Source organism: Saccopteryx bilineata, chromosome 3 (assembly GCF_036850765.1).
Source record: "Saccopteryx bilineata isolate mSacBil1 chromosome 3, mSacBil1_pri_phased_curated, whole genome shotgun sequence".
NCBI lineage: Eukaryota > Metazoa > Chordata > Mammalia > Chiroptera > Emballonuridae > Saccopteryx > Saccopteryx bilineata.
Genome location: NC_089492.1, coordinates 89,836,579 through 89,851,307, shown reverse-complemented (window position 1 = coordinate 89,851,307; position 14,729 = coordinate 89,836,579). Strand labels below are relative to the sequence as shown.

The following is a 14,729-nucleotide window of genomic DNA, read 5'->3' as shown; positions in this document are numbered from 1 at the left end:
TAGTAACAGCTGTTAGTGTTTTGTTAGCCCTTTTACTGTTTGCCACGCTCACTACTAAATGATTTGCATATATCTTGAACCCTGTAAGGCTCAGAGAAATTGAGTAACTTGTTTAAGTTACCAGGGGGTAAGTGGAGAGCTGTGTGTTAAACTTAAGTAGTTTGACATTTTTATTTTTTATTTATTTTATAAATTTTTATTTATTGATTTTAGAGGAAGGAGAAAGGAGTGTGTGGGGGGAGATAAGGGGAGAGAGAGAAAGAGCAAAACATCAACTTGCTGTTTCATTTACTTATGCATTCATTGGTTGTTTTTTGTGTGTGCCCTGACCGGGGATTCAACCTGCATCCTTGTCATATCCGGAGGGTGCTCTAACCAACTGAGCTACCTGGCCAGGGCCAGGTTGACATTTTTAAAGAACAATTAAATTTTATTTCTGATCTTGACCGACTCCTACAGTTTGCTGGCATGTGGAATGACTACAATGTGTCTGTAAAGTTGCTAATAATATATATTGCTTTGATATAAGAGAATCTTTCTCTTCCTAATGCAGTTTTTAGTTGAACTTCTGCTGAATCAGATAAAGATATACAGCACTTTGTTATCTAGTCTTTTTTTTTTTTTTTAGAGAAGAGAAAAGAGAGAAGGGGGGGTGGGATGGGAATGAGCAGGAGCAGTAAGCATCAATTGGTAGTATTTGCTTGTCATATGTACCTTGACTGGGTAAGCCCAGGGTTTCTAACTGGCAACCTCACCATTCCAGGTCTTTATCCACTGTGCTACACCACAGATCAGGCTGTTTTCTAGTCATTTAAGAGACTTTTTTTTAGGCATTAGCAGTCCTTTTTTTTTTTTGATGGTGCTTGTGTATAATTCCAGAACCGTGCTACTGTAGAGCAGTGATACCTAAATGCTTTTTCTCAATTTCCATGGTAAAGTGAGAAAAAAATGAGAATGAAGTGAGTGTTTAAAAATGATACATTATTTGATGATTGGTCTTCCTGCTTCTATATATATATATATTTTTAATTTTAGTGAGAGGAAAGGAGGCTGAGACAGACTCCCACATGTGCCCTGACTGGGATCCACCTGTCATGCCCACTAGGGGTCGATGCTCTGCCCTTCTGGGGCTCTTGCTCTTTTGCAACCAAAGCCGTTTTTTAGCGCCTGAGGCAGAGGCCAAGGAGCCATCCTCAGTGCCCTGGGGCCAACTTGCTCTTACGGAACATTGGTTACAGGAAGGAAGGCGAGAGAGAGAAAAGGAGAAAGAGAAAAGTGAGAGGAGCTGGGGTGGAGAAGCAGATGGGCACTTCTGTGTGCCCTGACTGGGAATCAAACCTGGGTCATCCACAGGCCAGGCTGACGATCTACCAGTGAGCCAACCAGCCAGGGTCCTGCTTCCATAATTTTAAAATGCTTGTTCTTTTGTAAATTAATAGTGATAGGAAAATAATAATTATATTTAATTTTACAGTTTTGGTTGGTAAAATAGAATTAACCCTATATTAGTTTCTTCCTCTATTGTATTATTTTATATCTAATTGTGATATATGAAAGTCTGGAAGCCATTATCATACGGCTACTGCTGTTTATTCTATTATGATTATATTTTATTTATTGTACTATTATAATTTTTTTAAGGTGTTTGCTTTAGGGTTTATACAGTGTGTCCATAAAGTCATGGTGCACTTTTGACCGGTCACAGGAAAGCAACAAAAGACGATAGAAATGTGAAATCTGCACCAAATAAAAGGAAAACTCTCCCAGTTTCATACCTATTCAGTGCAGTTCAATGTGGGCTCACACACAGATTTTTTAGGGCTCCTTAGGTAGCTATCCCGTATAGCCTCTACAGACTCGTCACTGACTGATGACCTACCAGAACGGGGTTTCTCCACCAAACTGCCGGTTTCCTTCAATTGCTTATCCCACCGAGTAATGTTATTCCTATGTGGTGGCGCTTTGTTATAAATGCATCGATATTCACGTTGCACTTTGGTCACGGATTCGAATTTAGCGAGCCACAGAACACACTGAACTTTCCTCTGTACCGTCCACATCTCAACTGGCTTGGCCGTGGTCTGCTCCGCTGTAGTCTCAGTGTTATGTCATCATGTGCGCATGCTGCCACATCATTCTACAGAAACTGGGAGGGTTTTCCTATTATTTGGTGCAGATTTCACATTTCTATTGTCTTTGTTGCTTTCCTGTGACCGGTCAAAAGTGCACCATGACTTTAGGGACACACTGTAGTATGCAAGTTTAACTTATCATAACTTACCATCAAGTGATAATATATCTTATCATTTTTATTTATTTTTTTTCTGAAGTTGGAAACAGGAAGGCAGTCAGACAGACTCCCACATGTGCCCGACCAGGATCCACCCGGCATGCCCACCAGGGGGCGATGCTCTGCCCATCTGGGGCATCACTCTGTTGCAACCAGAGCCATTCCAGCGCCTGAGACAGAGGCCACAGAGCCATCCTCAGTGCCTGGGCCAACTTTGCTCCAATGGAGCCTTGGCTGCGGGAGGGGAAGAGAGGAAGGAGAGGGGGAGGGGTGGAGAAGCAGATGGTACTTCTCCTGTGTGCCCTGGCTGGGAATCGAATCTGGGACTCCTGCACGCCAGGCCGATGCTCTACCACTGAGCCAACTGGCCAGGGCTATATCTTATCATTTATAGTATAAGAATCTTACTATAGTAATCTTCCATTTCCTCTCACATAGTTTACTTTTACAAGTTATAAGCCCTACAGGTTGGTATTTAAAATTTTTTTTTTTTTTTTTTTTTTTTAAATTACGGATTTGGAGGAAGACTTCCTCAATTCCTTTTTTTTTTTTTAATTTTTTTAAATTTTTTTATTTATTCATTTTTAGAGAGAGGGAGAGAGAGAGAGAAGGGGGGAGGAGCTAGAAGCATCAACTCCCATATGTGCCTCGACCAGGCAAACCCAGGGTTTTGAACCGGTGACCTCAGCATTTCCAGGTCGACGTTTTATCCACTGCACCAGCACAGGTCAGGCTAAAAATTTTTTTTTAAAGTTTAGTTATTACCTGGCCTGTGGTGGCGCAGTGGATCAAGTGTTGACCTGGAATATGGAAGTCACGGGGTTTGAAACCCCGGGCTTGCCCAGTCAAAGCACATATGGGAGTTGATGCTTTCTGCTCCTCCCCCCTTCTCAGTCTCTCTCTCTCTCTCTTTCTCTCTCTTCCTTCTCTAAAGTGAATAAATAAAATATTTAAATAAATAAAAGTTATTTTTTAAAGAGATTTCAACAATAAGAAAAAGGAATATTTTACATATGTATTTCTGGGGTCTTCATTCTTTAGTGTAGATCCAAACTTCTCTTTGTTATCATTGTTCTTCCTCCTGAAGAGTTTCTTATTTATTTATTTATTTGCTTAAGCGACAGACAGGAAGGGAGAGAGGTGAGAAGCATCAATTCTTCATTGCAGCACCTTTGTTGTTCATTGATTGCTTTCTCTTATGTACCCTGACTAGGGGTCTCCAGCCAAATCAGTGACCCCTTGCTTACGTCAGCGATCTTTTTTTTTTTTTTTTTATCTTTCTTGAAACTGGAAATGGGAAGAGACAGTCAGACAGACTCCCGCATGCGCCCCACCGGGATTCACCCGGCTCTGCCCACCAGGGGGCGATGCTCTGCCCCTCCGAGGCGTTGCTCTGCCGCGACCAGAGCCACTCTAGCGCCTGGGGCAGAGGCCAAGGAGCCATCCCCAGCGCCCGGGCCATCTTTGCTCCAATGGAGCCTTGGCTGTGGGAGGGGAAGAGAGAGACAGAGAGGAAGGAGGGGACGGTGGAGAAGCAAATGGGCGCTTCTCCTATGTACCCTGGCCGGAAATCGAACCCGGGTCCCCTACACGCCAGGCCGACGCTCTACTGCTGAGCCAACCAGCCAGGGCCATCGTCAGCTGTCTTTTTTTTTTTCATTTTTCTGAAGCTGGAAACAGGGAGAGACAGTCAGACAGACTCCCGCATGCGCCCGACCGGGATTCACCCGGCACGCCCACCAGGGGCGAGGCTCTGCCCACCAGGGGGCGATGCTCTGCCCCTCCGAGGCGTTGCTCTGCCGTGACCAGAGCCACTCTAGCGCCTGAGGCAGAGGCCAAGGAGCCATCCCCAGCGCCCAGGCCATCTTTGCTCCAATGGAGCCTTGGCTGTGGGAGGGGAAGAGAGAGACAGAGAGGAAGGAGGGGACGGTGGAGAAGCAAATGGGCGCTTCTCCTGTGTGCCCTGGCCGGGAATCGAACCCGGGTCCTCCGCACGCTAGGCCGACGCTCTACCGCTGAGCCAACCAGCCAGGGCCCGTCAGCGATCTTTGAGCTCAAGCAAATGACCTATGGACTCAAGCCAGTTACCCATGGGCTCCAGCCAGTGACCATGGTGTCATGTCTATGATCTGACACTCAAGCCAGCAACCCTGTGCTCAAGCTGGTGAACTTGCACTCAAGCTTGCGACCTTGGGGTTTTGAATTTGGGTCCTCTGTGTCCCATACTGATGCTCTATCCGCTGTGCTACTGCCTGGTCAGGGAGGGTTTCCTTAACATTTCTTGTAGTTCAGATCTGCTGGTAAGGAGCCATTTATTTGCCTTTGTTTTTGAGATGTTTTTGCTGGGTATAGATTTGTTCCGTTTTCTTCTGGCTGACATTATATCTGACAAGAAGTCTACTGTCTTTTATATCTTTGCTCCTTCAAATTGAATGCCTTTTTTCTTGGCACTTTTAAAATTTTATTTCAGGTTTTAAATAATTTGATTATGATGTGTCATGGTGACTTTAAAATTTTTTTAATGTTTCTTGTGCTTAGGATTTATTGAGTTTTTTTTTATCTATAGGTTTAGAGTTTTAATGGTTTTGAAAAAATTTTAGCCATTCAGGTTTTTTTTTAGTATTGTGTTTAATTTATTTGTGCTTTTCTCTATATTCTTGAACATATAATATATCTTGTAATAACTGGTTTAATGACATACATTCCTACTCTATCATTTGTTTCAATTCTGGCTTTTTCTGTGGATTGATTTTTCTCCTCATTATGAGTAGTATTTTCCTGCTTCTTTGCTGCTTGGCAGTCAATTAAAAAAAATTGATTTTAGAGATAGTGAGAGAGAAACATTGATTTGCTGTTTCATTTATTTATGCATTCGCCTGACCAGGCAGTGGCACAGTGGATAGAGCATCGGACTGGGATTTGGAAGACCCAGGTTCGGGACCGCGAGGTTGCCAGCTTGAGCGTGGGCTCATCTGGTTTGAGTAAAAAGCTCACCAGCTTGGATCCAACGTCGCTGGCTTGAGCAAGGGGTTACTCGGTGTGCTGAAGGCCCACAGTCAAGGCACATATGAGAAAACAATCAATGAACAACTAAGGTGTTGCAACAAAAAAACTGATGATTGATGCTTCTCATCTCTCTCTGTTCCTGTCTGTCTGTTCCTATCTATCCCTCTCTCTGACTCTCTCTCTGTCTCTGAAAAAAAAAAAATGCATTCATTGGTTGCTTCTTGTATGTGCCCTGACTTGAGTTGAACCTGCAACTTTGGTGTAATGAGCTAATGCTCTAAACAACTGAGCTACCTGCCCAGGGTCCACCTGGCAATTTTTTTTAAAGAGAGAGAGATAAGAAGTGAGAGAGATGAGAAGCATCAACTCGTAATTTTGTCCCTTTTAGTTGTTCATTGATTGCTTCTCTTATTTTTTTACTGAGACAGAGAGAGGGATAGACAGGGACAGACAGACAGGAACGGAGAGATGAGAAGCATCAATCATTAGTTTTTCGTTGCGCGTTGCAACACCTTAGTTGTTCATTGATTGCTTTCTCATATGTGCCTTGACCATGGGCCTTCAGCAGACCGAGTAACCCCTTGCTCGAGCCAGTGACCTTGGGTCCAAGCTGGTGAGCTTTGCTCAAACCAGATGAGCCCGCGCTCAAGCTGGCGACCTTGGGGTCTCGAACCTGGGTCCTCTGCATCCCAGTCCGACGCTCTATCCACTGCGCCACCATCTGGTCAGACGCTTTTCTTATGTGCCTTGACTGGAGGGCTCAAGTTGAGCCAGTGACTCCTTGCTCAAGCCAGCAACCTTGGGCTTCAAGTCAGTGACCTTTGAGCACAAGCCAGCAACCATGGGATCATGCTAATGATCCCACACTCAAGTCGGGTGAGCCTATGTTCAACCCAGTGACCTTGGGGTTCCAAACCTGGGACCTCAGCATCACAGGTTGATGCTGTATCTACTGTGCCAATACCTGGTCAGACCCTTGGTTTTTCTTTGTATGTGCTATGACTGGGGATCAAACCTGCAACTTGTTGTAGCAGAGTGATGCTCCAACCAACTGAGCTACTCAGCCATGCTGCCTTCAAACATTCTTTAGCTTTCTTCTAGGACATAGTTAAGTTACTTGGAAACAATTTGATTGTTTTGAGGTTTGAGCTTTGTTAGGTTAGACTAGACAAGCCTTTACCTTAGGTCTCATTTCGTCTTCTTTCATATTCAACCCAGTGCTTTATGTAGTATGAGGTTTTCCCATTCTGGGTCATAGAAACGTGAAGGAGTCCTGGCTTGTGTGAGTGGCAGGGATTGTGCCTCCTGCTTCTTTCATGTGCTTTTTCCCCTGGTCTGGGTAGTTCCCTCATAGCCATGCATTGATAGGTACTCACCAGAAGACTGGAAGGCAGTCTTTAGTGTCCTTCTGTGCAGCTGTTTCCTCTCTGTGCAGCTCTCGCCTCTCCATATGACTCCATATGACTCGCCTTCAGTGTGCCCTTCATATTAGAGATAGCCTGGTCTCCCTGGGTTTTTAACTCTCAACTCAGGGAGACAGCTGGGTTCTGCTTTGGTTCCCTTTTCTTTAATTGCTTCCTATAAGTGCTCCAGGCAGAAAGCATTAAGTTGGGGCAATCATAGATTTATGTCATTTTGTTCTTTTTGTGATCACTGTTCTACACTCTTAACAGTTTATTATTTTTTATAGTAGTTTGTATATATTTTTAAAATTAATTTAGGATTTTGACTTACCTAAAATTAAGCATAGCAATTTGGCATATAGTGAATATTCAGTAAATATTTGCATGAAGCAAACGAGAGGATTTGACCAAGTAGTTGATTATAGGATTTATAAAAGTTGCTTATGTATTGCCGTTTCTTTTTTTTTTTTTGTATTGCTGTTTCTTATTGAAGGCATTGGAGTGTCATATAACTGACTATTTTTGTTGAAAAAATAGTATTGTCTGTTGAAATTTACTGATGACCAATAAGTAATCCATGGGCAAATAGCTATTTTATACATTAATTATGTATAGAAAATTATTTTCTTATTAAGTCCCAAAATTAGAGGGAAACATCATAAGCAAAACTAGAGTAGTTGCCTGATATAGTTTTTTTCACTTTTTGTAAAATAAAATATAAAAATACTAAATATAGAAAAATGTTTTTTTTGTTATTGTGGATTCATTTGTATTCAGTTTGAGTATGTTTGGAGCAAACATTCATTTGAATGGTAATGCTCTTAAATAGTGTTTTAGATAGCCACTTTTTTCTAAATTTCTAAATTGGTAAATTTTCAAAAGAAGACAAAATTTTTTACTTGAAGTAGTTTTTGATGTTCTGGATGGCAAATGAATCTATGTGAAAGGCCCCAAATTTGGGGATTCTTAACACGTAGAACGTTATTCATTGTTTCCTAAACTTGATGTGGCTATTACATTAATAATTTTTTCTATGTTACTCATATTCCCTGTTTTTTTTTTTTGTTTGTTCTTTACTTACTATTTTTTTTTCATTCATATAAATGGAAAACACATTCTCATTGGGCAGAGGGTAACTATAAAAATGAAAGCTGAGTATAAAACAGTGGTAATAAATTTTAGCTGAATTCTGTTGCCAGTGAAAGGCTCTCAGCCCAAAGCCGACTCTCTGTGTTAAGAGTTAAGCAAGTGGTACAGAAATATTAAAAGACATATTAGCACCAAACTGAGACTTTGTCCTTGATATTATCTGTAATAAAAGAATTGCAATAGGACTAGCTTTCTCTCTGTGATTCAGTGCTACTTAGTGTCATGTCCACATTTTTTGAAGCTGTAAGAAGGTATTCTCATGAAAAAAAAAGAAAGACTTCTATTTACTTCTGAAAAGGCAGAGGAAAGTGAGAAAGAGAATGATCTGGAGATATGACATTAAAAGAGGAGTTATGGTGCTTTCAGAGAAAAGAAGCTTGAATGGAATTTAGATAAGTCTGATTTTATTTTATGTTGGCAGAGAGGGGTTTTACAGTTCAATACTAGTTTTTAGTTATTGGCTTGTCTTTTCTATTAGTATCATGTTTCCATTAATTTTTGTTTAGCACTCAAAAGTAAGTATTTGTAATATTCATGCATGTTTTTTGAATTCACTAGAGGATAGTAGAAAATGAGAAGATTAATGCAGAAAAGTCATCAAAACAGAAAGTTGATCTCCAGTCTTTGCCAACTCGTGCCTACCTGGATCAGACTGTTGTGCCTATCTTATTACAGGGACTTGCTGTGCTTGCAAAGGAAAGGTAAGATAATGGTATCTGCATAAGGAGTTACCAGAGAAAGCAAAATAAAGACTTTTCTAATTGAAATATCATTAGTTATATGTAGTTTTTTTAATATAAAAATTTTATGGATATTAAAGGTGCGTGTGTGTATGTATGTGTGTGTGTATGTATGTGTGTGTGTGTGTGTATATATATATATTTTTTTTTTAGCAAGAGGGGGTAGGGAGTGAGACAGACAGGAAGGGAGAGAGATGAGGAGCATCATCTCATGGTTGTGGCACTTTAGTTGTTCATTGATTGCTTCTCATACATACGTGCCTTGACCAAGGAGCTCCAACTGAGCCAGTGACCCCTTACTCAAGCCAGCGACCATGTGTTTCAAGCTAGCAACCATGGGATCATTTCTGTGATCCCACATTCAAACTGGTGACCTTGTACTCCAGCTGTGAGCCTGAGCTCTAGCCAGATGAGCCCATGCTCAAGCGGGCTACCTCGGTTTTGAACCTGTGCCACCACTGGTCAGGTGGATATTAAAGATATTTTTATTTTTATTTATTTTTATTTAATTTTTTTATTTTTCTGAAGCTGGAAACGGGGAGAGACAGTCAGACAGACTCCCGCATGCGCCCCACCGGGATCCACCGGGCATGCCCACCAGGGGCGACGCTCTGCCCACCAGGGGGCGATGCTCTGCCCACCAGGGGGCGATGCTCTGCCCTTCCAGGTGTCGCTCTGTTGCGACCAGAGCCACTCTAGCGCCTGAGGCAGAGGCCAAGGAGCCATCCCCAGCGCCCGGGCCATCTTTGCTCCAGTGGAGCCTAGGCTGCGGGAGGGGAAGAGAGAGACAGAGAGGAAGGAGAGGGGGAGGGGTGGAGAAGCAGATGGGCGCTTCTCCTGTATGCCCTGGCCGGGAATCGAACCCAGGACTTCTGCACGCCAGGCCGACGCTCTACCACTGAGCCAACCGGCCAGGGCCTTAAAGATATTTTTAAAGTCTGCCATAATCTCAGACACTTAATTTTTCTGAGTCTTTTTTTTTTTTTTTTTAATTTTTATTTTTTTTACAGAGACAGAGTGAGTCAGAGAGAGGGATAGACAGGGACAGACAGACAGGAACGAAGAGAGATGAGAAGCATCAATCATTAGTTTTTCATTGCGTGTTGCAACACCTTAGTTGTTTATTGATTGCTTTCTCATATGTGCCTTGACCGCGGGCCTTCAGCAGACCGAGTAACCCCTTGCTGGAGCCAGCGACCTTGGGTTCAAGCTGGTGGGCTTTTTCCTCAAACCAGATGAGCCCGCACTCGAGCTGGCGACCTCGGGGTCTCGAACCCGGGTCCTCTGCATCCCAGTCTGACACTCTATCCACTGCGCCACCACCTGGTCAGGCAATTTTTCTGAGTCTTTGATCATATGCATATTTATAAAGATCTGTAATGATGGTATGCTTATAACTTTACATTTCCTTTTTACTTAATATTATAAAGCTTTATTCATATCTCTGCATAGACTTCATGATTATATTTTAAATTATAATAGTACTACAATTAATTTAGCTACTTGTTGAAAATTTAGGTTCAATTTCCTTTATTTTATTTAATTACTTTCATATGATAAATTCCCAAGATTTGGTTTGCTGCTTTTTTTTTTTTTGTATTTTTCTGAAGTTGGAAACGGGGAGGCAGTCAGACTCCCTCATGCGCCCGACCGGGATCCACCCGGTGATGCTCTGCCCTTTTTGGGGCGTCACTGCCGCAATCAGAGCCATTCCAGCGCCTGCGGCAGAGGCCACAGAGCCATCCTCAGCGGGGCAAACTTTGCTCCAATGAAGCCTTGGCTGCGGGAGGGGAAGAGAGAGATAGAGAGGAAAGAGAGGGGGAGGGGTGGAGAAGCAGATGGGCGCTTCTCCTGTGTGCCCTGGCTGGGAATCGAACCCGGGACTCCCGCATGCCAGGCCGACGCTCTACCACTGAGCCAACCGGCCAGGGCCATAGTTTGCTGCTTAAAAGGGCATGACTATTTTTATGGTGTTTGACACTTAGTATCATGTTTATGTCCAAAAGTTTATTTTTAAAATTCTAGGCCTGACCTGTGGTGGCGCAGTGGATAATGTGTCGACCTGGAAATGCTGAGGTCGCCAGTTCGAAACCCTGGGCTTGCCTGGTCAAGGCACATATGGGAGTTGATGCTTCCAGCTCCTCCCCCCTTCTCTCTCTCTGTCTCTCTCCCTCTCCCTCTCCTCTCTAAAAATGAATAAAGAAAAAAAAAATGCAAAAAAAAAAAAAAAATTCTTCCATGATATCATAGCTTCAACAACATGAGTGTTATAAACATTTTTTGCCAAATTGTTTTAATTTACATTTCCTTATTGACAAGATTACAATTTTTTCTCTTTCCTGTGTATATGTTTACCCAGCAATTCTATCTAATTTTTGTGTAAGCAAATCCCATGAAAAATTTTTTTTTTTGCCTGACCAGGCGGTGGCGCAGTGGATAGAGCGTCGGACTGGGATGCGGAGGACCCAGGTTCAAGACCCTGAGGTCGCCAACTTGAGCACGGGCTCATCTGGCTTGAGTGAAAGCCCACCAGCTTGAATCCAAGGTCGCTGGCTCCAGAAGGGGTTACTCGGTCTGCTGAAGGCCTGCGGTCAAGGCACATATGAGAAAGCAATCAATGAACAACTAAGGTGTTGCAACGCGCAACGAAAAACTAACGATTGATGCTTCTCATCTCTCTCCGTTCCTGTCTGTCCCTGTCTATCCCTCTCTCTGACTCACTCTCTGTCTCTGTAAAATAAAAAAAAAAAAATATATATATTTTTTATTTTGGTGACAGAGACAGAGGGGTCAGAGAGGGACGGACAGACAGGAAAGGAGAGAGAGATGAGAAGCATCAATTCTTCGTTTCAGCACCTTAGTTGTTCATTGATTGCCTTCTCATATGTCTTGACGGGGGGGGGGGGGGGGGGGGGGGCTACAGCTGAACGAGCGATCCCTTGTTGAAGCCGGCGACCTTGTGCTCAAGCTGGTTAGCCTTGCGAAAACCAGAAGAGCTCGCGCTCAAGCCGGTGACCTCAGGTTTTCGAACCTGGGTCCTCCACCTCCCAGTCTGACTCTATCCACTGCGCCACTGCCTGGTCAGGGTAAAAACACTTACTTTCTTATAAATTGTATTAGTCAACATCTATTAGATGAAGATTATGCTCTTTTTTTAATAGAATTTATTGGTCATGACATTGATTAATAAAACCATGCATATTTCAAGTTAAAATTTAACATCATCTGCATACTGCATCGTACACACATCATCCAAAGTCAAGTCTCTTTCTGTCCTCATTTATTCCCCTCCCCGCCCACTTTCACCTCCCCCATTCCCTGTCTCTCTGGCTGTCACCATACTGTTGTCCATGTCTGTGTGTCTTACATATCTATTTTTTGCTTAATGCCTTCATCTTTTTTCATCCAGCTTTCCCACCCCTGCCCTCTGACATCTGTCAGTCTGTTCTATATATCTATGCCTCTGTTTTTATCTTGTTTGTTAAATTATTTTGTTGATTAGATTCCATATATAAGTGAGGTCATGTGATATAGTCTTTCTCTGACTGGCTCATTTCACTTAGCATAATAATTTCCAGGTCCATCCATGCAGTTGTAAAAGGTGAGATTTGTGTTTTTTTTTTATAAATAAATTTTTATTTTAATGGGGTGACATCAATAAATCAGGGTACATATATTCAAAGAAAACATTTCCATGTTATCTTGTCATTTAGTTCTGTTGCATACCCATCACCCAAAGAGAGATCGTCCTCCGTCACCCTCTATCCAGTATTCTTTGTACCCCTCCCCCTCTCCCTCCTCTTTTCCCTCCTCCCCCCCTCCCGTAACCACCCCACGCCTGTCCATGTCTCTTAGTCGAGATTTGTTTTTTTATGGCCGAGTAGTATTCCATTCTGTAAATGTACCACATCTTTTTTATGCACTCTCCTACTGGTGAAGATTATGTTTTGTTCAAAGAATAATAATGAATAACAGTACACTGATACAACTTGGTAAGGAACCTGATGAAATTATATCTTACAGTTAGGGTGAATTATTGATTTAGAATAATATATTAGCCTGACCTGTGGTGGGGCAATGGATCAAGTGTTGAACTGGAACTCTGAGGTTGCCGCTTTGAAACCCTGGGCTTGTCTGGTCAAGGGACATATGGAAGGTGATGCTTCCTGCTCCTCCCTTTTTCTCTCTCTTTCTCTGGTCTCTAAAATGAATGAATAAAATCTAAAAAAATTTTTTTTAAATGAATGTATTAATTTGTTTACATAAAATTATATGATACACATTAAATATTTGTTCTAGATTGTTGTATTTATAAAATAGGATTTATTTATTTATGGCTCTACTACTGGCAGTTGAAGTATGGACATAATTTATTTTTTCTTTAAAAAAGGCTAAAGTTTGAAATTCTAAATATTACTTTATGTGCTAGAATAAAGAATTTGAAGTAGTTTTATGTAATATGCTATTAGTAAATATAATTTTAAAGTAAGTAGTCTGGAAAATGAGTAAGTAAATTAATATAGAAAAACACTAGCCCATTAAAAGACTTTAAATTACTAAAGGAGTATTTTAATTTAGAAATTAATTTAATGGGGTAACATTGATCAATAAAAGTACATAGGTTTCTGGTGAACATCTCTATAGCAGTTGAACTGTTAATTGCATTGTGTACCCATCATCCAAAGTCAACTTATTTTCTGTCACTGTATATTTCTCAAAATATTAGAAGGGTATTTTGAGACCATTATAAATCGATTATCAGTATGCCTTTTCCTTGTAGGATTTAAATAGATGTTACTCCCCACTTTTCATTTTTACTTGTTTTTTCAGCAAGGGTAAGTTAGGTAAAAATAATAAATATGAAATGACTGACACCCTTTAATTTTAAAATATTATGTTTACTCAGGTGGGCTGTGTGGTGGCAGTATTAGAACTATTATTGATTTAAGTTATTTGAAGAAAAATAGAAATGTCTTTAAAAGAAACATCACAGAACTGCCTGACCAGGCGGTGGCACAGTAGATAGAGCATCGGACTGGGACTTAGAGGACCCAGGTTCGAAACCCTGAGGTCACCGGCTTGAGTGCAGGCTCATCTGGTTTGAGCAAGGCTCACCAGCTTGAGCCCAAGGTTGCTGGCTTGAGCAAGGGGTCACTCGGTCTGCTGTAGCCTGCCGGTCAAGGCACATATGAGAAAGGAATCAATGAACCACTAAGGTGCCACAATGAACAATTGATGCTTCTAATCTTTCTTCCTTCCTGTCTGTCTGTCCCTCTCTCTGTCTCTCTCACAAAAACAACAACAACACAGAACTTGTTCAAAATGAATATTGCTTTCTTTGATTAGTCACTTAGAGAGTTCGTCTACATGTCTTGGTGAGGCTGTAACCATTTTCCTATATTGTTTTTGTATTCTTACTGTGAAGGATAATACTCAGAGAAAATTAAGAATACTATAGATGTACAGCTTGATGGATTTTCAGAAACCAAGCATACTTGTGTAACCTGCACTTAGATCAAGAAACTGAATGCTGCTAGTATTGCAGAAGCTTCACTTGTGGTCCCTTCACGTCATTATTCCCCTGGGATAATTGTCATCCAATTGTCAGTACACTTTTGAAACTTGTGTTTTAGAATTGAGTTCATAAGCAGATTCAGACATACATTTACTATATTCCAATGGCCTTTGACTGTAAAAAAAATTAAACTTTAAAAGATAACTCATTTTTATTATGGAACAATATATTTAAATGAACTCATACAGAATATAAATTTTAAATTTTGGATTTCTTTTCCTTTACAGACCACCAAATCCCATTGAATTTCTAGCAGCATATCTTTTAAAAAACAAGGCACAGTTTGAAGATCGAAACTGACTTATTGGGAAGAACATAGAAATTTGGTTTCTACTATAGATTTACATGATTAAGAGGCAGCTTTCTTGCCATGATTTCCTCTCCTTTTTGGAAGTATAAGAACCTTCAGGACAACGACTTATTACCAGAGTTGCCGATGATAACATATTTCTCTTATTTTGATTTAATCATCATACTTATTTAATGAGTGTATACTGTGCAATTTTTCTCAGATTGTCTTTAACTTTGTTTTTAAAATGATCTTCAAAATAAACTGTTAAATGTCA

The 14,729-nt window shown here is 41.3% G+C and overlaps 1 protein-coding gene across 5 annotated transcripts in view; it reads left to right on the top strand.

The window, feature by feature from the left end:
* Positions 1-14,729, top strand: part of DPY30 (dpy-30 histone methyltransferase complex regulatory subunit) — a 16,318-nt gene extending 1,589 nt beyond the window's left edge. For 4 of the 5 annotated variants that reach the window (XM_066266852.1, XM_066266850.1, XM_066266853.1 and 1 more), the window contains exons 4-5: positions 8,407-8,549; positions 14,391-14,729. In XM_066266852.1, coding sequence (XP_066122949.1) covers positions 8,407-8,549; positions 14,391-14,463 — 216 coding nt within the window. In that variant the 3' untranslated portion in view covers positions 14,464-14,729. The remainder of the gene's footprint in view (positions 1-8,406; positions 8,550-14,390) is intronic. The other variant, XM_066266851.1, reaches the window with a different exon arrangement.